This window comes from Paramacrobiotus metropolitanus, unplaced genomic scaffold, assembly GCF_019649055.1.
Source record: "Paramacrobiotus metropolitanus isolate TYO unplaced genomic scaffold, Prichtersi_v1.0 Parri_scaffold0000026, whole genome shotgun sequence".
NCBI lineage: Eukaryota > Metazoa > Tardigrada > Eutardigrada > Parachela > Macrobiotidae > Paramacrobiotus > Paramacrobiotus metropolitanus.
The window spans coordinates 594716-617202 of NW_026570246.1; the positions used below are offsets into that span (position 1 = coordinate 594716).

The 22487-nt window shown below is 41.1% G+C and overlaps 6 protein-coding genes across 6 annotated transcripts; 5 read left to right on the forward strand and 1 right to left on the reverse strand.

Annotated features, from left to right (window-relative positions):
* Positions 1 to 84: 84 nt before the first annotated feature.
* Positions 85 to 1066, forward strand: LOC129587789 (uncharacterized). Its single transcript, XM_055481703.1, has one exon. The coding sequence runs from the start codon at positions 355 to 357 to the stop codon at positions 682 to 684; it is 330 nt and encodes a 109-aa protein (XP_055337678.1). The 5' UTR covers positions 85 to 354; the 3' UTR covers positions 685 to 1066.
* Positions 1067 to 2031: 965 nt separating this feature from the next.
* On the forward strand, positions 2032 to 5307 carry LOC129587787 (alkylglycerol monooxygenase-like). The gene is made up of 10 exons (XM_055481701.1): positions 2032 to 2151; positions 2226 to 2465; positions 2711 to 2800; positions 2886 to 2923; positions 3077 to 3228; positions 3296 to 3342; positions 3743 to 3873; positions 3928 to 3960; positions 4077 to 4187; positions 4429 to 5307. Exons 2-10 carry the CDS (start codon positions 2265 to 2267, stop codon positions 5099 to 5101), a joined length of 1476 nt encoding a protein of 491 aa, XP_055337676.1. The 5' UTR covers positions 2032 to 2151; positions 2226 to 2264; the 3' UTR covers positions 5102 to 5307.
* Positions 5308 to 5707: 400 nt separating this feature from the next.
* LOC129587784 (ubiquitin carboxyl-terminal hydrolase CYLD-like) lies at positions 5708 to 9532 on the forward strand. Its single transcript, XM_055481695.1, has 6 exons — positions 5708 to 6978; positions 7075 to 7638; positions 7741 to 8055; positions 8210 to 8860; positions 8965 to 9022; positions 9092 to 9532. The coding sequence occupies exons 1-6, from the start codon at positions 5920 to 5922 to the stop codon at positions 9274 to 9276; spliced, it is 2832 nt and encodes a 943-aa protein (XP_055337670.1). The 5' UTR covers positions 5708 to 5919; the 3' UTR covers positions 9277 to 9532.
* Positions 9533 to 9805: 273 nt separating this feature from the next.
* LOC129587788 (alkylglycerol monooxygenase-like) lies at positions 9806 to 13002 on the forward strand. Its single transcript, XM_055481702.1, has 9 exons — positions 9806 to 10212; positions 10536 to 10625; positions 10800 to 10837; positions 11045 to 11196; positions 11313 to 11359; positions 11529 to 11659; positions 11721 to 11753; positions 11841 to 11951; positions 12091 to 13002. Exons 1-9 carry the CDS (start codon positions 10054 to 10056, stop codon positions 12764 to 12766), a joined length of 1437 nt encoding a protein of 478 aa, XP_055337677.1. The 5' UTR covers positions 9806 to 10053; the 3' UTR covers positions 12767 to 13002.
* A 721-nt stretch (positions 13003 to 13723) lies between these two features.
* On the forward strand, positions 13724 to 16754 carry LOC129587715 (purine nucleoside phosphorylase-like). Its single transcript, XM_055481581.1, has 9 exons — positions 13724 to 13913; positions 14463 to 14638; positions 14723 to 14826; positions 14942 to 15009; positions 15096 to 15203; positions 15497 to 15515; positions 15621 to 15755; positions 15923 to 15959; positions 16263 to 16754. The coding sequence occupies exons 1-9, from the start codon at positions 13879 to 13881 to the stop codon at positions 16553 to 16555; spliced, it is 975 nt and encodes a 324-aa protein (XP_055337556.1). The 5' UTR covers positions 13724 to 13878; the 3' UTR covers positions 16556 to 16754.
* Positions 16755 to 17024: 270 nt separating this feature from the next.
* On the reverse strand, positions 17025 to 22055 carry LOC129587758 (neuronal acetylcholine receptor subunit alpha-10-like). Its single transcript, XM_055481657.1, has 6 exons — positions 21507 to 22055; positions 19402 to 19604; positions 18986 to 19140; positions 18396 to 18708; positions 18030 to 18264; positions 17025 to 17601 (listed from the first exon to the last, which is right to left on the reverse strand). The coding sequence occupies exons 1-6, from the start codon at positions 21592 to 21594 to the stop codon at positions 17255 to 17257; spliced, it is 1341 nt and encodes a 446-aa protein (XP_055337632.1). The 5' UTR covers positions 21595 to 22055; the 3' UTR covers positions 17025 to 17254.
* Positions 22056 to 22487: the final 432 nt, after the last annotated feature.

Below are 22487 nucleotides of genomic sequence, written 5' to 3' on the forward strand. Positions count from 1 at the left end.
CTGTACAGGGAGGCGGTTACAAGTTTTGCAGTCCTGGACTGAATATCAGGCTTTCCAAATGGTTTGACAGCACTTTATGGTGTTTTTAATTTTTAGGGTTTGCTGTTTGCAGGTCAAAATAAATTGCGGGTACTGTATGTAGTCTGTGATTGTAAGTATTTTTTTGCTTCGAGCAGTGTCTGTTATCTCAGAATATCATATCTGTACGGTGGTTGGATGACCGCGGGCTGTTGCAGTGTTTGACAGTAGAAATGTTGTAATCGGATCGTGCCCTACTCTGTACCCAGTTAAAAAGTTATTTGCACTGAGTATACCAACCGATCCTGTGGTTCGTTCACGCTCCACGGTCCCGTCATGGCGCATCTTGGACGCAGTGCATCGCTACTGCGCCTTGCAGGTGGATTTCGCCTATTCCGTCGCGACATCCATCCGCGTTGGGGCCACGTAATACCTTTTCCTCCGAAAGTGCAGATTCCCTTTGTGGAAAAGATTGCCTTGGGGACATTCATGTGCTGCGGTATGATATCCATTCCCGTGTGGGTCTTCTACAATCTGGAGTACTACAAAACGGGGGGAGTGAAGAAGGATCCCCAACCGACGGAGCAGGACGATCAGCCCGAAATGCGCGAGGAGACGTTGAAGACGCTGGAGGAGCAGGACGAAGTGGCTCGCGGTGAAAAGTAACAGGATGCGACCGTGCCATTTTCAAATAAGAATAGTTTATAATAAGCTGTTTTTTAAAACTGGATTTTAATGGTGCCGTTCTTTTATAATTGTTTCTGTTTCCGCGGTTCATTTCAGATGTGTGATCTTCGGTTTTAGACATTCTTTCACTTTCTGAGATTTATTTTGTTATCTGTACCGACTGTACGTGATACTTTTAGTTCATACGTAATGTTTTACGAATTGTTTTTATGGGCTTGTTTTATCTTTCTGTGAGTTCACCACAGGGTTTATGTTTTTCGCGAGGACGGGATTAATATATTTTCAAATAGCTTTATAATTTTGTCTTGTTACTGCAGTTTGTACGTACGTACTCAGGAGAAGTCCATATGCATAAAAGTTGATGATGCATCCGACCGCGCTGTGTTTTGTGGAAAGCCATTAATAGTACTACTCGAAACGCACTTTAAATGTGTTCTGTAAGATACAGAGCCGGGAGTTCTGTATAAGTGAATCTACCAATGGTACAGCGCTGAATCTTATAGAGCGTTACAGAGCAACGAGACCACGGTTTCTAAAAGCGCCCAGTTACCGTAGTTGAATTGGTCAACGATTTATTCATTTTTCACAACAATTTTGTGCTAGTTTCCTTTCTGTTTTTCTGCGATCTGAAGTTTTGCTTAAGTTAAGAAATCAAACGACTGGTGAAAAGAAAGGCCATATTACGTAAAGTACGCTGAGGTATTCCTCGCGCTGACGGCTATGGCGAAGTTGCTTGTTGCCACGATACAAATTGAAACATGCACAGTCGGAGGCAGTGAACAAAGCAGAACTGGAATCTTGATTCGATAGAAAAAATTAAACTCCCGTTAATTACATCCTCAAAACTTGAAAATTAAAAATAGGACTTACTCCGACTTAGACGTACAGCGGACTGTGCATCCACATCAAAAATAAGTTTGGCCTAGCAAGAATGCGAGTTCTGTATCGTAACGGAGCCAGGAGAGTTCCGTTTAGATACAGAACACTTTAACTCGGCCGTCCAATCAGAGGTAGGGGGGTGTGATCGAAAAATTACAGAACTTCCGGCTCTGTATCGTACAGAACGCATTTAAAGTGCCTTTCGAGTCTAGCTAATATTTAAAATGAAGAATTTGCTTATGATTTGCTAGATACAAATGGCTCAGAATAGTCGGCATTCATTACACATTACACGTCTGGACCGTCTGGTGCAAACTCGAACTTTGTTGTAACCACAGGTCCACAATAATCTTATCACGTTTTTGCTGTTAATTGCTAAAACCTGTGAAATTATACTTAATCACGCGTCCACGCCGGTACTTATCAGCGATTCAACACCAACCACTTCAAGACACATACAGATCTGTATGTGTATAAAACGATGTTTATACTTTGTATTGAGTCTAATTGACAGCAGCTGCATCATTTTTGCAACGCGGTGGGCAACATATAAAGCTTGCTTTTCCGGTGACGACTGCCTTTTTGCTACTCGTAGTGAAAATGCCTTAATTTATAATTCAGTTGAACTTTTCTGCATTAAGGGTGGTGTACAAAGAGACACGGAAGGGTTAAAAACTAGCATGGCGGAAATGGAGCTGAATGTACCGTCAGGACCGGCAAGTGCTATCATAAACGCTACAAATATGAGCGCTCCGATAGATGGTATTCATCCAGTCGGGCCGCTTTTTAATTGGCGCATGATGTTCTACTTGGTACATCCCAATGAAGTTCCGGATCTGGATGCGAAAGACCTTGGCCGTGTACCCAACTACTTTGCCCAGGTGCGCCGTCGACAAAAACAGCATGTTTTTGAATATTTGTAGACTGATCTAGGGTAATTGTGTTTTATGTTTTCGAAGATTGTGTGCGTGAACTGGACACACGTACTTGCATTATGGAACGTATAGTTAATATAAGGATTGCACGCGAATACGCAAAGCTGGTCGTTTTTGCTTTTTTCATTCTCTGTGCAATACAAAATCTCTCTAGCCGCGCGCTTATTATTTTTTCATTGTTCTGGTTGCAGGCTACCCCCATATTTTACGCGATGCTGTTAATTGAACTGGTCGTAAAATACTGGTATACGGGAAAGGGCTTCCGTTTGAACGATAGCATCGTACGTACAGATAACTGCGGTCGTGTAAAGCCCGTTATTTGTGCATGGTGGCAAGAAAATTATGACCTTTCCTGTGCTCATACAGACTTCCATAACTGCTGGACTGACCATGATGACTACGAAGTAGGTTCACTGTGCGTTAAAAGTTTTCACAAATTGTTCAAGTTGTCAGTGAAGTGTTAAACTTAGTGTTCAGAGCAATTGGTACACATTGGTGAGAAAAATAAGACTTTTTAATCCTCCACTAGCATGATCCGTTTGACTTTTTATATACAGATTCCTCGTGCGGGGAGCGGATTTATTGCTATATGTGTATTTATTTGATAACTGGAGATTGTGGACGATTCCGCTGCGTAGCTGGTCAGGCTGGATTACGGCGGCGCTTTTGGCGGATTTATCTTTTTATTGGTTGCACAGGATAAGCCATGGTTAGTCGTTAACATCCAGTTGGCTGGGTTTTGTTTTTGATTGCTAGTTTTTGTACACGCCTTGCAGAGGTCAGCATTTTGTGGGCCACTCATCAGACGCATCACAGTTCGGAGGTTAGCTGTACTGTACAACATGGATCAACAATCCTTTTGGTGCCATTAACATTCTACTATTTTACAAAATACTACATTTGTATTTCTACAAAATACTACATTTGTGCATTACCATTAAATGGTGCTTGAGATTTACCTACTCAATGCTCTGAAATTTCATGAAAAGGAATAAAGTGCTCAGATTGATATTTTAGAAAAGAATTAGACTGGTTTAGTCAAACTAAAAATAAGACCGCCTGAACAATATTATCACCTTTTTCAGAAAAAACGTATTCTCGATGCCAGTAGATCTAGAATTTTAACAGTTAGAGACTCAGAGTTATTAAAATAGTGCAACAAATATCGCATCATTAATCATTATGTACTTGTGTAGACCACGGTAGATGCTTGATTTATGCAGGAGTTCAACTTGACAACATCGCAGCGCCAGAGCATCTTTGGTGGACTGTACGCTTGGATTGCCTACCTTCCGATGGCAGTGTTCGGCTTCACACCTGTTGCGCATATTATCCACTTTCAGATTAACCAGTTGTAAGCATTACAGCACATTAAAATCTTCCAGTGGAAATCACCTTTGTTTTGTAGGTATCAGTTTTTCATTCATACGACAATGATAAAGTGAGTTCGCTGGAAATACCATAATGCACAGTGCGAATTATGTAATGCTAAACATAAACCGGTACTGTATTCTCTAAAGCATTTTGACAAATCTGTCACTTGCTCCTGAATCACAGAAACATGGGGCCACTGGAGTTATTTCTCAATACTCCCAGTCATCATCGCGTGCATCATGGCAGAAATCGATATTGCATCGATAAAAATTATGCGGGCGCTTTAATCATCTGGTAAGTTTGTTAAATATGTGAACTTTAAAACACCACAGCTGCAGAAGCCGACTTTTGATGCACTAAATGTAGGGTGCTACTTGTACCGTACGAGACTAAACATCACCGTTCTGTTTTAAATGCAAAATAATAAGTAAACTGCTCATTACAAAATTATTGTATCGCTGCATAGTGCATAGATACGAAATAAGCTGCAAAACTTACAGATGGTGAACAAGTATATCAATTATCATCTTGACAGGGATAAGATGTTTGGGACATTCGAGCCGGAACATCCTAACGAGCAAATCGTCTACGGTCTCCTGCAGCCGGTGAACACCTTCAACGTCATGTGGATCCAATTCGGCTATGTCGTCGAGTCCATTAGAAAATTGTCCCACTACGACACCATTAGGGATAAAATTAGTTCCCTGATTATGGGGCCGGGATGGAAACCAGGAAGTCAGCGTCTGGGAGATCCCGCCAAGTTGCCTGATATCAAAGCACCGATGCCAGTGTACGACGTGAAGCTATCTACAGGAAAGAAAATCTACTGTGTCATCCACACCGTGTCAGTGATGTGGTTTTTCAATCATTGTGCCCAGCATTACGAGCAGTGGAGTATGGCAACGGCGGCATTAGCCTGTTTGTGCGTTTTCGTCACGGTTGGCCATATGGGGTCACTGCTGGATGATCGCTGGTGGATACCGGCTGCGGAGATTGTTCGGTGTGGTGCTGGTTTCGGAATTCTTAGAGCGTTCGATGTTTCTCAGGATGTCCGCAACACGGCGATTGTGCTGTATTTTGCTTCGATCGTTTACTGGATTACAGTGGTCGTTTCCTTGGGTATGGGCAAAAGGTTATCGACTGCGCTCAGAAAAAAGAAAATGATCGAAAAGGCTGTGAAATCGGTCTCCCCAGTTAAACACAAATAATGCAGTTGCCTGTATCATGCTGTATGTATCAATCATTTCTGGCTCAGATGATTCATATCGAGTCATATGTTACACTAACAAACAATCATTCCATTGTCACTGTTTGTTATTCATTATTAAGAAAATATGAATTACTGTCTCTAGGAGTATCGTAGATGTTTCAGTACTGCGGGCAAACCGGCAAAGCTCGTTATAAATCCGCTGTATTGCGCGCGTAAGATACGGTATTACACTCACGCAATACAGATAATTGCAATACAGATAATTGCATAAGGTGATTAGTACGTCGATGTCGACAAAACAATTAATTTTTTTGTAGTTAACGTTAACTGATAGTCTTTTGTTACTTTTTCCAGTATGAATCGCTAATAAAAATTATGAACATTATTAATAAATTGTCGTCCTTTATCTGTCGCCTGGAATTTGGAAAAGTCTTTACTTGTTGTTCCAATCCCACAAATCCAGCGCCATTTTCCAGTGGCACTGGAAATTGCTGGATGTGGTCAACAGGTCAATGACCATCCGCTTGCGCAAAAAGTTACTCAAATAGTACTTACTTGTGTTCAAGTACTTATTGTACACACTTTAAACAGAGTTTATACTGGTACTGTGGTACAGTTAATCAAGAAAACTTTGAAGGTGATGAAACATCATTATTAATTTTGTGGAAGTACGTGCTTTATAGACTTGTCGATAAGTTTTGGTTTGCAGTAATGTTTTTATGACAAACGTTGTTTCAAACTTCGGTTTCCGTCAAACGGCCACTAAGCTGCCTTCATTTTGACTGCATTAGACAGATTTCGCAGCTGTCACCAACAATGGCATTTAATGAGGCAACCAAGGAAATCCCTCGAAAATTCATTAGTACGGAGAAGAACCATGCCAGAGTTCTCAGCGATGATGCTACAGTACAGGAAGCCAGGCTAGTTGTTCTCCCCGGAGAACTTTTCCATTTGGTGTGCACTACCGATGACAACCAGCCTGGACAAGAAGCACTTTTTCTTATGTCACTGGATCGTGCCAGTGTGTTAATGGAAACCGATACGAGATTCGTGCGAGAAATTTCCAATTATATGGCGGAACTGCTGTTGCCCGTGGATCGGCCGAGACGTCTTGGATTATTGAATGAACATCGTCAAAATCTGCGACTGGAGGAGTTCATGCAGGTGGAACCGGGGACCGGTGTGACTGTCTCCTTTGACAATATGCCATTTCCTGGCGTCGTTTACTGTCATGGGCTAGTGCCAGAAAAGGGGCCGGGAATATGGTTCGGTGTTTGGTTGATTCATCATGCTGGCCAGGGCGATTCTGACGGTTCCGTTAGCGGAAAACGTTATTTCACTTGCAATCCAGATTGTGCGGTGTTTGTAACGGTGGCCGATGTGGTTCTGCGGAACGAATCAAACAGCAGCTCTGATGGTACTCGTCTCGCGATAGGGGAGCGTTCACCACAGAATCCTTCGCCGCAGTGCAATACCAATGCTCTCGCCCTCGGTGGAAATTCGCCTGGAAAACGAGGACAGTCTCCCACGGAGTCGAAAAGTATCGTAAACCTGTTGCACGGTGCCGTTAATGTTGCAGCCAATGCGATCGGATTCCATAAAGGAAGCCAGTCTCCTCGTTCGGAATTTTCCAGAAGCCAAGTTTTCGTTAATTCTAATCTGGCGCCTAAAGCCTCGACAAGTATCCCTTCGCCGCCTGTATTCCAGAGTTCCGGAGCGGTGCCTGCGAATCCTTCGGTTGATTGTGTGCCGTTTAAGTTGAATGACCGGGTTTGTTTCCTGCAGGATAAGGGCGACCCGGAAATTGCCACAGTCAGATGGATCGGCTGGCTTTCAAAAGAACCTGGAAGCGATTTATACGCAGGGATTCAGTTCGTGAGTTGTCTTAATGTAGCGCACTGGACTTAATGCTTTGCTAAGTTTTATCAATTTTGAGAAAATAAAATTTCAGTACGTATTTGCATCTCCTAGGATAAACCAGTTGGTAGTGGAACAGGACAATTCAATGGAGATCAGATTTTTGTAACCCCACCGAACCATGCTGCTATTGTTCCTGTAATATCTTTGTTAGCCTATGAGGAAGCCCAGGAGCGGGCTCACGCACAATCCTGCCCTTTAAGAGTACAGCCGCAGATAGTGAAGAAACCCTCTTACAGTGAATGTGCAAATAGACCACCCCAAAATTCTCACGCAGGATTGCCTTCGTTGGAAAATGCGGCCGATGCATCTAAGCGCTCAGTACAGCCCGCTGCAGTTTCTTCTTTATCAAGCCAGGATGTCTCGAAGCCGTCGTCTGGACCAAATCCTCGATTAAATTCAAAACCATCGCATCCGGTGCCGCAGTTACACCCAGCTTCTTTGCGTCGCATCGATGACCGGATCTGCAGTGGTAGAGCACGTGGTATCCAAGGCCACAGAAATTCCTGCTATGTGGACGCCACCTTATTCAGTATGTTTGCATTTACTGATGTCTTCGACGAGATTTTGCACCGGCCTAGAAGAAAGCGCGACATCCATGGTTATGACGAAGTCCAGGTAAACTATTTTGGCTCACTGAACAGTCAGAACGCTGCAGACGGGTGTTGCAGAAGGTCCTGTTGCATTGGTATTTTAGCGTCTGTTGTGCATACTTCATAGTGCGCTCTCCGTGAAGGAATTGTCAGTCCACTTCGGAACACCATGTATGTGCCGTGTGTAGATGTAATGCGACTGCGGGAACTGATGGATGAGTTCGGAAATGTAACCGGATTGACCGATGAAGAGCGTGATCCGGAGGAGTTTTTGACGTCGTTGTTCCAGCAAATCCTTAAAATTGACCCTTTGTTAAAGTTAACAACGGGCGATTGTAACTGGTACACACTTTTTGTTGAAAAGGACCAGATGCACCTCATCCCCACTGTGCAGCAACTATTCGACGGATCTTTGGTGACTTCCAGCGTTCGCTTTAAAGAGGTCTGTCCAGTGTTTTTGTTTGTCTGTTTTAGTCTTATATTTTATGTTCCACGGTATCACCAGATGCGAAGCGGGGAAACTGGTTTCCTGACGGGGAACGGGGAAACTACTAACTGAAACGGTGCCGGTCTCATTGTCGTTCTTGCTTACACAGGTGCCTAAATGTCTGCTGCTCCTGGCCCCGCGCTCGGGAACAGAGTACAAAATGTACCGCTACATTTATCCCAGCGCAGTCTTGGATATCACCGATGCGATTGCCGGCTATCCTCGACAGTGCTCGTTCTGTCAGGAAAAAGAAGCGGAATTCGAATGCAAGGAGTGCTATAACTGGATGCATTTGGAGGGCGAGACTCGTTCGGCACTGAGCACAATGGCTTTTTGTAAGAAGTGCTCCGCTAAACGCCATCAGCGCTATCCCAAGCACAAGCCTTATAAGATTCAGACCACTTTGGCACTGCTGCCACAAGAACAAGTGCGCATGGAATTGTTTGCTGTTGTATGCATCAAGGCCAGTAATAATATTTACGTTTCCTATGCCAAAGATGGCAACAGTTTGTGGTATCTCATGGACTCCATGGCCGATCGAGAGTGCGGGGAAGGTGCTTGTGGCTCTAATATTCCTGAGATTCGTGCCTGCCCGGACTTTAATGAATACTTGGATCTGGAGTTCGGCCATAAGCGGTTAATGGAATATTTGGAACGCCATCTTCAACCCCCCGAATCTGTGCGGACTATATGCGAGGATTGTTATATTTTCATGTATCAGCCTATCGGTCTCGGTAGACTGGATGCGGAAAAGGGACAAGTACGTTACCGTGCCCTTACTGGCCCACTTTTTAAGAAATGGTTGACTATGCCTTTAATATTATTTCGTTATTGTTAATATTATTTCCTTTTGTTTCGTTGCAGGCAAGCGATGTAACAAAAATGCATAATAAGGTACTGGAGTTGGAACGAAAACTGCAAGGTTTGTTGTCTCAAATAATCAATTAATTAATATCACCTACTGAAAATCGCATTTTTTTATTCCTTCTAGCACTACAGCAAGAGCATCGGCGGGTGTGCGAGGAGCGGCACTGTAAAATTTGCCTGGATAAAAATGTTGACGTGGCCTTTCAGTCATGTGGACATTTGAGCTGCAGCAACTGCTCACGAACACTGCATGACTGCCCGGTCTGCCGCAAATCTATTTCGGCCAAAATAAAGTTGTTTTTTAATTAAATACTGTTTAATCCTCAAGTTTTTCCTTGTAAGAAATAATCTGACATGTTCCTTTCCATTAATAATGACTGATTTATTGAGTCTTTTGATTTTTTCACGCGTGTAGCGGCATTTGTATTTCCTCATGTATTCCTGAGCTGCGCGGGTAATTTTTTTAGTTTATCTTTGTAAAGCATTCAATTTTTAAGATATGTTCGATTCTCAATATTAGTGTTCACTTGTATTACATTTATTTGTGTACGGATTCCGGTTTGTATCTTCTTGCTGCAATAATATGATTAGGATGTAGTTTATGCGATATCACGTCGTCTTTTTTGTCTTAGTGCAGTATCGGCAAAGCTTGTGATACTGCTAGATAACACGCCACGCGATTCATTATGCTCTCATTACGAAAATAATGAAAATATTTGCAGGTTAAGATATCAAGACAATCTGTCAAATTGTGTATGGACCTTGCTTCTTTGTTATCATTTCGATGGATCATTTGTTAAGTGTAATCATGCCATGCTGCATACTTTATCCACAAAACCTGTTTCCACCATATGATGTCAATCAGGGTTGCAACCTGCTGCTACTGTGATAAACTAATGTGGCTGGCGTACCGCAACAGCTGGTAATCTGTTTGCATTTTGGTTTTTGCGTTTTTAATCCAGCGCGAAATAGGCACTGTACTAGCTGCATTTGGCTGTGTGCAATCATTAAATTTCGGCAGTCAGTTGCTGTGGATAGTGCTTGATCCTCTTACGGGGATAGGATTCTTAATTCAAATATCCAAATATGACTGCAGACGTTCACAATATTGCGAATGCTACCGGAAATGGGACGGAGATTTTCCCGCTCTTTAACTGGCGGCTAATGTTCTATCTTATTCATCCTAGTGAAATTCCCGATCTTGATCCTAAGGATGTCGAAAAAATACCAAATTATGCCAATCAGGTAAATCTGATACAACAGGGTAAATTGGTAACTGAACGTTTCTGCGATTGCAAATTAGTTATCCAAATAACACTGTCAACAAATGCTAAAAATACTGTATGTGTTTTGGCCAGAAAACCGTATTAAAATTTTTCCGGCCATATAACACTACGCGATGTTACCATGTACAAGTAACTACGAGTAGCTGTTTCTAGAGTGACAGTATGTCAGTATATAGATATAATATCTATACACGTAGTTAGGTGCTATACCGTAATCAAATGAGGCTTACGTTTTGTGGTTTTGATACATCAATACATACCTGTGTACCCATTTTCTTTCAGGTGATCTTCGTATTCATGGGAATGATTTTGATCGAACTGGCTGTGAAGTACTACTACACAGGAAAAGGATTTCGCATAAATGACAGCATTGTAAGTCCTGCACTCACTGCAGCTTTGTCTTTGAATACTACTCTATATATTATGGTTAACGTTGACCACAGTTGCTTTTGTGAAGTATTAATCTGTTTCTGGTATTTTTTGGTGCAGTAGTGATAATATAGATTATCATGTTTGTACCGCGTACTTATCTTTTGCTCATTGCAGGTCTCGATGACCGCCGGAATTGTTTCCCAGAGCGTCAAGTAAGATGGGAAAAAACGATAGCATATTCATCAGCACGTCTATCGGCTGTGCGTGTGTGTTTTTGTTTTACCTACTCTATTAATCGTAAGTATATATACAATTCGTTTGCCTCTGATATTGATTTTTTGGCAAACTATTTATTAGGTGATTTTTATTGTGTAGTTGTACAAGTGCAGCTTGCTTAAAGCCGGTTAAAATTTGTCAAGGTTTCTTCTTCGTGGAGTGGACCTGATCGTTTACGTATACATCTTCGACAATTGGAGATTATGGACGATCCCGCTGAAAAGTTGGACCGGTTGGATTCTAGCGGCTTTGGCAGCCGATTTGGCTTATTACTGGCTACACAGATTGAACCACGGTATTTTGTTTAGCTTTAGTTTTACTAATAACACCTGATGTGTATTTAATCAACATAGTTTGAGCTTATTTAATTATAACTCTAGAGTTCCCTTAAAAGGTGCAACATTTTTGCAGAGGTTAGCATCCTTTGGGCAAGTCACCAGACTCACCACAGCTCTGAGGTATGGACATCCTAATGAAAATTTATTGATACATAACACGCCTGCTCTACGTATTAATACATAATTAGCACGACTGCAGTATCAGAAAATATCGTAGTCCTTGATCATCTAATAATCAGTTTAAAGAATGCGTTTGGCATCTAAAAAAGAGTGCGTTTTGCATAAACAGGAGTACAATCTCACGACAGCCTTACGACAAAGCGCGTTCGGAGCAATATACGCATGGATTGTGTATCTTCCCATGGCATTCTTTGGTTTCACACCTGTTGCTCATCTGATTCACATCCAAGTTAACACATTGTATCTGGCAGCTATTCCTCAGCTGTCGCTATGGTTTTTATAAACCGTATTTCATTCTCAGGTATCAATTCTACATCCACACAACTGTAATCAAGTAAGTTGGACATCATAGCTACGTTGCGCCTGCTGACGAAAAAATTATGCGCCGGTGCATTTGTACTTACGTTTTCACTTTTCACAGGAGCATGGGTCCACTGGAACTGATTCTCAACACACCCAGCCATCATCGTGTCCACCATGGGCGGAACCGCTACTGCATCGACAAGAACTATGCCGGAGCTTTAATTATCTGGTGCGTCTAAGAAATTATACAAATACAAATAATATGAAAAAATTAGCATAATTTCTTGCGCGAAAGGTAATTAAGTGTTTGTTTAACGCGACACTATTACATGACTAATAACGCGAAAAGAACTAAATACCTTTCTCAGGGATAAAATGTTTGGCACCTTCGAGCCGGAACATCCCGATGAGCCGGTCGTGTATGGCATTCTGACGCCGATCGCCAACTTCAACGGCATGTGGGTGCAGATTAACTACTACACCGAAAACATCATGAAATGCATGAACTACAAGACACTGAAGCACAAAATGATGTCACTGTTCATGGGTCCGGGATGGATGCCGGGTACGCCGCGTCTCGGTGACCCCGCTACACTGCCCGACATCAAGCATCCGGCCATGGTGTACGATGTGAAGATCTCCAAATGGAAGAGCGCCTACTGTGTTGTCCACACGCTGGCGCTGCTGTATTTCTTCGACCACTGCGCCCAGAATTACGAGCAGTGGGATATTCCTACGGTGTGGATTGCCTGTGCGTGTATCTTTGTGACGGCCGGCAATCTGGGCTCGCTGCTGGATGATCGCTGGTGGATACCGGTGGCGGAAATTGCACGCTGCGGTATCTGTTGGGTACTAGCGCGGAAGGATTTCGGCTTCTCGGAGCGGGCGGTCACCGTGGGAGAAGTACTGTACGCACTGTCCGGATGGTTCTGGGTGGCGGCGCTGATTTTTGCCGCCAAAAATAAGAAAGAAATCCCAATGGAGAAAAGGCGATCGCTGGCCGAACCGGCAGTTGCGGTTCTGAAAACGGAAAAAAGCGATTAAGACGCATTAGTTTTCCAGGTTTACTGGCAATGAGAAACTTGTCAGGTGTCCTTTCGTTTACTTAATGCAATTGTGATTTCGAATCAGTATTGAATAGTGATGTTCGGTACTGTGCGGGAGATTGTGTATGCAGAGTTCGCGGTTTTCCTTATTGGAATTCTTCCCCGCGAAAGCTGGATACGTACATCGTTCTTGCATCTCCGATTATGGCTTATAAAAGTATTAAGAAGATGTTATTTGGGTTCAGTATTTTTATAATATTATTGAAGGCAGTTCCGTTACATAATTCCGCACCAGTTTTAAAAGTTAGGATAATGTATTGTACATTAATTAATTCGTTTGTTAGCCGTTAATTAATTCGTCTGAGTTACTGTAACTAGTCAGTTTAAATTGCAAGTGTAAACAAAGTGCGAACTGGATTGTGCTGCACCTGTCAAGGTAATTGCTATTATTTATAAAATACTTTTTATATGTTGCTTTGTTGTTTCAGTGCTATTTCAATGTGGTAACTCGATAAAACAAAATTAACTACCTTGAAATATCTTTCAAGTGTGAAGCCATCAAGAAAATTTGGCAGTGAATTCAGGATTAGGTAGTAGCTTTAGTAAACTATTTTCTGTGCCTAATTAAGAGATTAGAAGTATTTCGAAATGTTAAGATGTACAGATTTTTAGTATTAACGCCATCGTAGGCACAAAGATGCATTAAGCACAAATACTCAAGGTACTGTATTTCCAAATGGCACCAATCGGACCATAAATAAACCGCGCACGAGTCAGCTATCTGATAAGATACTCGTACAAATGCTATCGGGCTCTGCTATACTTCTCTGAAGCTTTCTATGCAATATCCTTATCTTATAATTGCGCATCATATCATCAACAGCGCTGCTGATAACGGCACACTGCGGTAGTCTTATCAGGATCAAACCCCATAAGAACGTTTGGAAATGATATTTTGATTTAAAGCTGCATTGAAGGGCTTCTTTTGTGTGGTTATGCAATCAACTCGGACAACGTCGTGGTTACAGAAATCTGCAAGGGCGCAAGTGTCAAATTGCCATTATTGCTTCCTTTTAATTTTTTAAACCCTTTGTTACAATCGTACCAATAATGGCTCAAAAGATGGAGGATTTGTCACCCGACTCGTAAGTGGTTCTCAATATATACATAATACATATCTGTCTTTTTAAACTTTTTCGGTGTTAAGAGCCATAATGCATGCACGACCTGTAAAATGCAAAGTAAATTTTATAAATTAATAACAATCAGTAGCATTTAATAACGAATCAAAAAGAAAATTTGGAATGCTGATATCCTACAAAATCTAAATACTGCTTAATATTGCTGTAAACAAAAATTTTACTTTGCTACCGGCTATATGTCTACTATAATATGTCTACTATAATATATATGTCTACTATATATGTCTACTATACATATGTCTACTACTATATATATGTCTACTATATATGTCTACTATAATACTTATTGTATTGTGCACTACACCCAAAGATATGCTATATATCTGTACACAATAGTGTATTCACTGTATTGCACCGTACTTTGTACAACGCGGGTAAGTACAACAGGTTGGTGCAACACAACATAATATATTTTTGTTTATTATTAAAAAATATTCTTTTCAATCCTGCAATGAAAATCACAATCAGATATGAATAGAGACTGGTTAGCAGGTTCAAAGACATCTTCGAAGAATACGAGACCATTGCCAACTCCTTGCGGGAGAAGACACGACATCGTCCGAGGATTGCTATCATCTGCGGCTCAGGATTGGGTGGCCTGGGCGACCTGATTGAAGAAAGGGATGTGGTGGAATACGAAAATATTCCCTACTTTCCTGTTAGTACCGGTAAGGATAAATAACAACCCCCGACGAAACTGATAAAGTGTACATACAGTAAATCAGAAGGTCACAGCAATGCTCTCTTCGTAGTCCCGGGACATGTGGGAAGACTAATTTTCGGCAAATTAAGCGGAGTTGCGGTTGTGTGCATGCAAGGCAGATTTCATTTCTACGAAGGGTGGAAGATGAGAGAGGTGAGAAAGTTTTACTTTAGTGATTTGACAATGAGAACTATGCCAATATACTGATAAGGAATTTGTAGCGATCTTATTGTATTGCAAGACTAATCCTGTTGACCACTGGTTGCAGGTGACAATGCCGGTTAGAGTATTTAAACTCCTTGGCGTGCACACTCTGATTGTCACAAATGCTGCCGGGTAAATTGCAATTCTCAACCATGTTAAAAAAACCAACTTTAAATTTCATGAATCGTGTCTAGATTACTGGGATTTTTATGTTACAGAAGTGTTAACCCGAGCTACAAAGTGGGAGATTTGATGATAATAAAAGATCACATAAATTTTCCGGGACTTTCTGGTAACAATGCTTTGATGGGGCCGAACGACGAAAGGTGAGCCAAAAAAGCACTCGGCGAAAACCCTGAGAATAAAGAAAATTGACGGAAAAATGACAGTAATTATCTGCATGCGTGCTAATGATGATTTATCATATTTACTCTAAAAAGCATTAGACGTCCAACCGCAGCGTTATATTGAATACTTTCTGAGCTGCTTAATTACATGCCTTTAAAAGGTTTTGCCAAATCCTTTTTCAGTTCTTTAGTTGTAATGATAAATAATACTACAATATTTATGATTCAACATTTAACTTGTACCACTATATTTTTTGTGTTTTGTCTTACAGATGGGGAGCAAGATTTCAGGTATGGACAGATATTTGTATAACGTGGTCATTAAGACTCTATATAGAGAAAAAAAGAGTATAACCACGCAACGAGAAAGATTGATAGCGGTTTTAATTATTTCAGCCACTGAATACCGCATACGACACTAAACTCAGAAAGGTCGTGAAAGAAATCGCTTCGAATATCGGATTACGAGACCACACTCATCAAGGTGTATATGCAATGCTGAGCGGTCCAACCTTCGAGACTCCGGCTGAAGTAAGTATCCAGATAACAAACAGTACACTTGTTGCTGCGGTCAGTTTATATAGCAAAATTATGCAAACGTTCTGCTGGACTTTTATCGCGGCGCCCGTCGGCTCAAATATTTGCGTTCGAAGTTCAACTTCAAATTTGTCCTACATATATTGTTCTTTTTAATACAGGCACGTGCGATGCGGGTTCTCGGAGCCGATTGCTGTGGTAAATAAAAAAAAACATCTTAATTTTCAACTGCAAGGATACTAACACCTGTTACCGAAAACTGTAACCAAGTTTCTAAGTTTCACTTGGTTTTGTATCATGAGTAGCATCTGATATAGCTTTTTGTCAACATCACAATAAATACTGATGTCCAGATATGTTTCTTAATTTGACAATATAAAGTAATGTTACTATCTTTTCCGGCAAAGATGTGCGATTAACACTATGTAATCTGCGGCGGTTAATTAGCATCTGATTAGGCAAAACAGTCTAATTAACATAATCTGCTATTTTTGAGAATAGGAATGTCAACCGCCCCGGAAACAATTGTCGCCAGGCACTGTGGACTGCGCGTTCTGGGCATAAGTCTGATAACGAATTTGATAGTCGTGGAAGATGACACCGAATTCGGACCCAACCACGAGGAAGTACTTCAGGTCGGTAAGCGACGAGCGGCGCATTTGCAACAGTTGGTCGGCGAAGTGGTGACGTGGATCCAGCAAGAGGAGCAAACGGAACCGCAAAGGTCACCGGAAGTTGCTGCTGTGTTAGTGAACCATGCTCCGCCGAAATCATGTCCCCATTCCATACCGTAAACTCATTACATGACTAGTACTCAACTTATTTTAACTGTTTTCACCGTTAACAAGATGAAAGCCACAGCAAAACCGAGTAGAAAATGAGTGATGAATACGCAACAGCGCTTATAAATATTTCGGCTTTTATTGTGTAACAATTTTATAAGCTGTGATCGCAGCTGATTGTAAGCAACAATAAAATCTTTAATTATAGTAATATCAATATTCTGTTTTGCTACCAATGCCGCACCAGTGGGACAAAATCTAGTCTAGATTCACTTATTCAGCCAAGTTGCAATACGGGCTGCTTCGCATGATCACGTTTATATAAGTACTTATACAGTATTAACGTAAAAAAAATTGCCCCCATGGTATAAATTACAGTATTATCATTCCAGTGTCACCGTTACAGCACATGCAGTGCTTACCATTAAATTTTCTTGCACAGGAATAATGTGAAAAAAGCGCTTTGCTCTTCGGAAATCGGCCGAATTGCTGGGTTTTTTAACAAGCTGATTAACAATCACCCCATTGAAACTGTCAAAGATTGTCAAAAAAATTAAAACTGTTGACAAAATTAATACAAAGGCCGAAGTAGAAAATGACTAGGTCGTTCAACAATGCTTCTTCTTTCCTCTATGACATATAATACTCTCTTAAAAACCTTCAGTTAAATACATAACTACTTTGTTGCGTCTTTTGGTATATAAACAGATGTCAATACAGCATAACCAGCGATATAACAGCGTACATGACGAACGTCACACGGTTCAGTAATTTGGCTAAAATCGACCATTCCTGTCGGTTCTTATCGGATAGTATCGAGGCACTGGCATCTTCCAGTTCAAAATGGTCCACTTCCTGTTCACTAGTGGACACGTGAACGGTCGGCGGTTTAGTGTAGCCGCTAAGAGGCACTAAGCAGCAGGCACGGCCCATTCCTTCCAGGAGGAAGGTGCGCAGTGACGAGGGCATGCGCGACTTCAAACGGGATATCCACTGTAGCAGTAGTTGCAGAAATATCGCCGTCAGAATGAGGACCATCGTATTCAAGGTCAGCGTCGCTGCAAAACGGATGCAGTATTTCATGAAGTAGAAAAATAAAACAGCCGGCATAACTAACCATAACTATCAATGCATTAGCTGCAGTTATGCGTTTAAGAAGAACATGTTGCTGATAAATAGCTAAAATGACGCTGGGGCGGAAAGTGAGCAATCAGTCAGAAAAATCATATAGATTTATTCATTTGATGTGTATTAGTTTAAGCGGTACTTGTTCATACACATACTGTATTACAAATTTATAACAGTCATACCAGTTTCGCTCGTGTACGGTAATATCTGTATTACCAAACTATTCGATTATAATTAAAGCGATACATGCTGCACATGCGCACTCCACCGTATCCACAGGCATCCACAAATATTATATTTTTGCATAGTGCTACGTATACAATATAAGTGGAGATATAACACATTATTTGATATTTACCGATATATGGAACTTGATTGATGGATGGCGGCAAGATATGCTTTAGAAATATGGCAAACACACCCACAAAAACCAGCTGCAGACCGCCAAAAATAAATTTTCCAGAATTTTCAAAAGGCAGCAGGAACAGGATCCAGGAAGCTATTAACATGGTTATCAGAGGTCCAAGCAGCAGCGTGCCATACAAATTCTCTTTCCGTTGCAGTGTGATGCTGAAGTACACACTGTGAAATGCCTGAAAATCACAAACAACAGCCTTAATCAATCCTTAATCAAAATTCAAACCAGATTCGAAGCAAGATACAGTGAAATTTACAGGCGGTGGTGCTTTGCAAAATAATTTTTATTCTCATTGTACTAACTTACCCCCTGACAGCATTCGTAGGATTTAATCTGTTTGTCCGCTCGGACCGCCACAATGCGCCATTCATTGCAAGAGGAGAAATTGGACACCTGGATAGCTCGATCATCTCCACCCATCGTTTGCAGATCCACAATTGTGCCGTCATTGGTGAAGGATTCAAATTCTATTACGCACATTTGTTCGTCATACGGCCACTTGCCGAAATCCATTCCACAGTAGATTTTGAATGCAGATGGCGATGACAGCATCACTTGTCCATCGTAGTATATATGCGCCAAGACGTGCTCGAAATTTTTCGATCCAAATGCATCAGCTCTATAAAAAATTATTATAAATAATAAAAATGCTCTTATAATTATATGATACGCAACAACTAAACTTGTAGCAGTCATGGAACGCAGATCGCTACTTCAAGAATAATGCGCACGAGTTTTACAATAAGGATTAATTATTATTTATCTTTGTCATAATTAATGAATACATTGCCACATTTAATAAAGCACGACAACATAATCCAGTTGAACATATTACACTTCTTATGACATGATCGGCTGAAGTCTGCATTATTTTATGCTTTGTTTGCCAAACATACTCATTATTTAGTTGTATATCAGGAATCCAGAGCGCAAACGATGAATAAGCGACATTTTGGACTTGGTCAAATTTTGCCGGTTCCCACGTCAAGCGGGGATCCTTCCAGCGCATACGAGTTGTGGCATGAAACAAAAGTGTCTGCCGCTTTTCGTCCTATGAAAACAATATTCTCCAGTAAACATAAAAAAGTCAACAATGGAAATTACAATCACTTGGCAAACTGAGTATCCACATATAGGCGCAAGACACTAATCGTAAACCACCGGAAGTGTGCTTATAAGGGTCACTTCAAACGTTTAACTGAACGACTTTAACCTGCAACCGCTGATACACTCAATAAATATACAGCGAACACGAAAACTAAGCGGATTAATTATCCATACGGTTGATGAGATGGACAAGAGGTCAACTTACCAGATATTCAATGCGTCTGATGGTCATTCCAAGCTCGACTTTTAACGATTCCGTCGTATTGTAATTGGCGCGAATATTTTTGTTGTACTCTTGAAACAAACTCCGGAACAGAGATTCTTCATTCGAAAGAGATCGCTTTGGCAACTGAGATTCGGCCATCCATGACCCAGAAAAGGATTCCACTGTTGGCGCTCGTTTGTCATCTGTTTAAAAAAAGCATTGAAGGTCACAAATAATCTTAAGTAAACACTGTTTATTAGTTAAACGAAGGCAAGAAAGATAGTGGAGAAATTAAAATATGTATATCAAGATATGGAAAGGTCTGGATACTCGATCGGTAATAAAACAATACTTGCAGTTATCGATTTCCAACATTTTATATATTTCTTTAGATATTCATCGTTGTTGGTTTACAAGTACAGATACGAGCAGATATCAGAGATTTGTTACTTATACTTCCCTTGATAATGGTGTTTTTGTTATGGCACCTGCTTCTCAAAGCGTGCGTTAAGCGAACGAGACAACTACAAATTTTGACTTTCACACAGAGTACATTCGGTTTGCGGTTACCACGCCTGAACGATAAGTAAATTTCTACCAAGAGCAAACCGGTTTGCAGTAAAAGATGCTTACTGTAGTGGAGCGGGCACAGCATTGCGCCGAACTTCATATTTACGAACTAAATCTTATTATAACATTATATAAAATATACTAATGGTAAGTCTTAGGGAAGTCTCAGGGTGTCACAAGTCGCTCTTTTACTGATTGATTTCCTGACCACCGATCAAAGCGATCATAAATGCAGTGTCTAACATTTTCTTGCTTATCTTATCAGACCATAATTTCATGCATTTTGTTAAAATACAAATGAAAATTACCGACGACGAGAAAAATGTTATAAAACAGATCTGTTTAATATTCTCTGTTAATTTTGCTGAGTTGGGTGCCTTCCGAATTGTACAGATGTCTACACTGTACAGCCTACAACGCAGTGTTCCGTTCTCATAGTCAAGTCTTGCTGTGCTGCACAGTTGTCAAAATATTTTTGTTCAGCTCATCAATTTTACCATATTTTTAACCAAAACATAAATTTAATTACACATGTCATAGAAACTATACGTAGGCGAACGGGAATCGATAACAAGACTGAGCTTCGGCACTGCTGTGACCAGCTAGTGCACGGTATCGCCGGAAAGAGAAGAGCACCGTAAGTACTGTATGCAGTACATGGGATCCCTGATCAAACAAATATTACACCAAATTTCCTGTGTTGACAAAAGCCCGAGGAACATAATAACCAGAAATGTCCGGAAAATTTTGAATAGACACATGATCGATTTAGTGTGAAAGAAGCACTTGAATCGCGCCATTCAAGTACGGGGTGCGAAACTGAAACTCCTATCGACCAACTTCCGCCTGTCGCCGGCTCAAGCGTCTCAGCGCTCCCGTTACTTCGCCAATTTCAGATAAGAATAATGGCGCAATCACGTAAAGTAAGGAGATTTAACGAAAGCCGCTTCCCGCTGGCTGCTCTCCGGATTATCATGCCATAGTCAGGATTCTACTACGAGTAGACATCTTGTCTAGAAATAATTACAAATGTGTTTTCTCTTGGCCTGTACGTTTCTAAATCTTATATTCACTTCAAAACTGATATCTTTGTAATTTGCGTTATGGATCATAATTTGTTTCTTGTGGGATTACATATATCCTACTTACTTTATGCTAATTTTGCATAGTTTCTAGATTCGGCGAAACCTACAACATCATGATATTAATTTTCTCACGCAGTAAATGACGCTGGCATACGCATGAAGCGTCACCGCAGTTACAGTACAAAACATCTTACGTTAACACCGTCGAAGGCTGTCTACCGTAAAATGATTTTCGTTCCCATTTTTTTCAAGGTAAAACTCAGCACAGTAGTAATATTTTAACTAAATTTTACCGGCTTATTCAACAACGTGAATCGTGGGTGTATTAAAAACAACTAAAGTACATATGTGAACGAATTATTAAAATAAAATCGCGAATTCATGGTGAATTAAACCATCGATATTTTTCTGCTTCGTTTCCGAGTACATGCAGCCACCCACAGAACCCACCTGAATTTGGTATGAGAGCATATCCGAACGGAAGCCAACCGATTACAGCCAAAACTGAGCAGAGCGGCCACTGCATTGTCCAAAACATTATTGTTTCGTACAAATTCCGCAGACAATTCTAAAGAGATCTACACCAGCATCTTTGGCAAAAAAATGGAATACTGCACTATCGAACGCGATATCGGATTAACGAAGCGAAGATCCAGACGTTCATAGCATTTCTGTCGTAATGAATCACCCACGTTGATAGATGTATCGTATACAAACGCAGCCAGGAGAATCCATCAACGCACAAAGCGGTTAAAACTGCACACGTACCTATGTATCGGTCAGTGGCGTACCTGAACGGGTTTGCCACAAGTACAGCTACCGGCGCACGTACGAGCCAAATCAGGTTTGGCAAAGCACAGCACTGATACGACCCGAGAAAGATATGGATACCTAATACAACGTAGACGCTAAGCAAATTGTGCGTATATTTATATATCTGCGTAAAGTAATGTATAACTGGCGAAGTAATTCATCTATGAAAATACAACTCTATCATGGCGACAACATGTTGGTAGCGGCAGTGTGGTGTAAACTGGCGATGGTGATGTCAAGTGGGACCGCGGAGGGGATTGATAGATCGATTACTGCACCACCCAGAACATGGCAGTCCCACACGCCAGGTACACTAACCAGCCGCTATTGACTATTTCCGATGAGCAGCACTACCCACCGGCTTTATCCGGGAAATCGTTTATGCAGTCACTGTACTATGCAATATCTATGAACCATTAATGTTGCATTGCGTGCCGGTTCGGCCGTTAATTACACACAATCTAACATTTTGACTTACTATTAGGAAAAAATCGACGTTTTGGGTTCCGCCAAAATAATATTAACATGTTTTAAACTGAACGCATTTATTAATTTGCAGCCTTTATGATATCGACGCATGTCTGTTCGAAAAATTCATGAGAATGCTTCCATTCCTAC

Excerpts from the sequence above, each read along its gene's own strand:
- LOC129587789 (XM_055481703.1), top strand. The coding sequence starts at position 355 with ATGGCGCATCTTGGACGCAGTGCATCGCTACTGCGCCTTGCAGGTGGA.
- LOC129587715 (XM_055481581.1), top strand. The coding sequence starts at position 13,879 with ATGGCTCAAAAGATGGAGGATTTGTCACCCGACTC. Across the intron at positions 13,914-14,462 it reads GAGGATTTGTCACCCGACTC|GTTCAAAGACATCTTCGAAG; the intron begins GTAAGTGGTTCT and ends ACTGGTTAGCAG. Across the intron at positions 14,827-14,941 it reads AAGGGTGGAAGATGAGAGAG|GTGACAATGCCGGTTAGAGT; the intron begins GTGAGAAAGTTT and ends CACTGGTTGCAG.
- LOC129587787 (XM_055481701.1), top strand. The coding sequence starts at position 2,265 with ATGGCGGAAATGGAGCTGAATGTACCGTCAGGACCGGCAAGTGCTATC. Across the intron at positions 2,466-2,710 it reads TACCCAACTACTTTGCCCAG|GCTACCCCCATATTTTACGC; the intron begins GTGCGCCGTCGA and ends TTCTGGTTGCAG. Across the intron at positions 3,874-3,927 it reads CACTTTCAGATTAACCAGTT|GTATCAGTTTTTCATTCATA; the intron begins GTAAGCATTACA and ends TTTGTTTTGTAG.
- LOC129587758 (XM_055481657.1), bottom strand. The coding sequence starts at position 21,594 with ATGTTTTGGACAATGCAGTGGCCGCTCTGCTCAGTTTTGGCTGTAATC. Across the intron at positions 18,265-18,395 it reads CCTACGAATGCTGTCAGGGG|GCATTTCACAGTGTGTACTT; the intron begins GTAAGTTAGTAC and ends TGTGATTTTCAG. Across the intron at positions 17,602-18,029 it reads CAATCAAGTTCCATATATCG|CGACGCTGACCTTGAATACG; the intron begins GTAAATATCAAA and ends TCCGTTTTGCAG.
- LOC129587784 (XM_055481695.1), top strand. The coding sequence starts at position 5,920 with ATGGCATTTAATGAGGCAACCAAGGAAATCCCTCGAAAATTCATTAGT. Across the intron at positions 7,639-7,740 it reads ATGGTTATGACGAAGTCCAG|TGCGCTCTCCGTGAAGGAAT; the intron begins GTAAACTATTTT and ends CATACTTCATAG. Across the intron at positions 9,023-9,091 it reads GTTGGAACGAAAACTGCAAG|CACTACAGCAAGAGCATCGG; the intron begins GTTTGTTGTCTC and ends TATTCCTTCTAG.
- LOC129587788 (XM_055481702.1), top strand. The coding sequence starts at position 10,054 with ATGACTGCAGACGTTCACAATATTGCGAATGCTACCGGAAATGGGACG. Across the intron at positions 10,213-10,535 it reads TACCAAATTATGCCAATCAG|GTGATCTTCGTATTCATGGG; the intron begins GTAAATCTGATA and ends ATTTTCTTTCAG. Across the intron at positions 10,626-10,799 it reads TTCGCATAAATGACAGCATT|GTCTCGATGACCGCCGGAAT; the intron begins GTAAGTCCTGCA and ends TGCTCATTGCAG.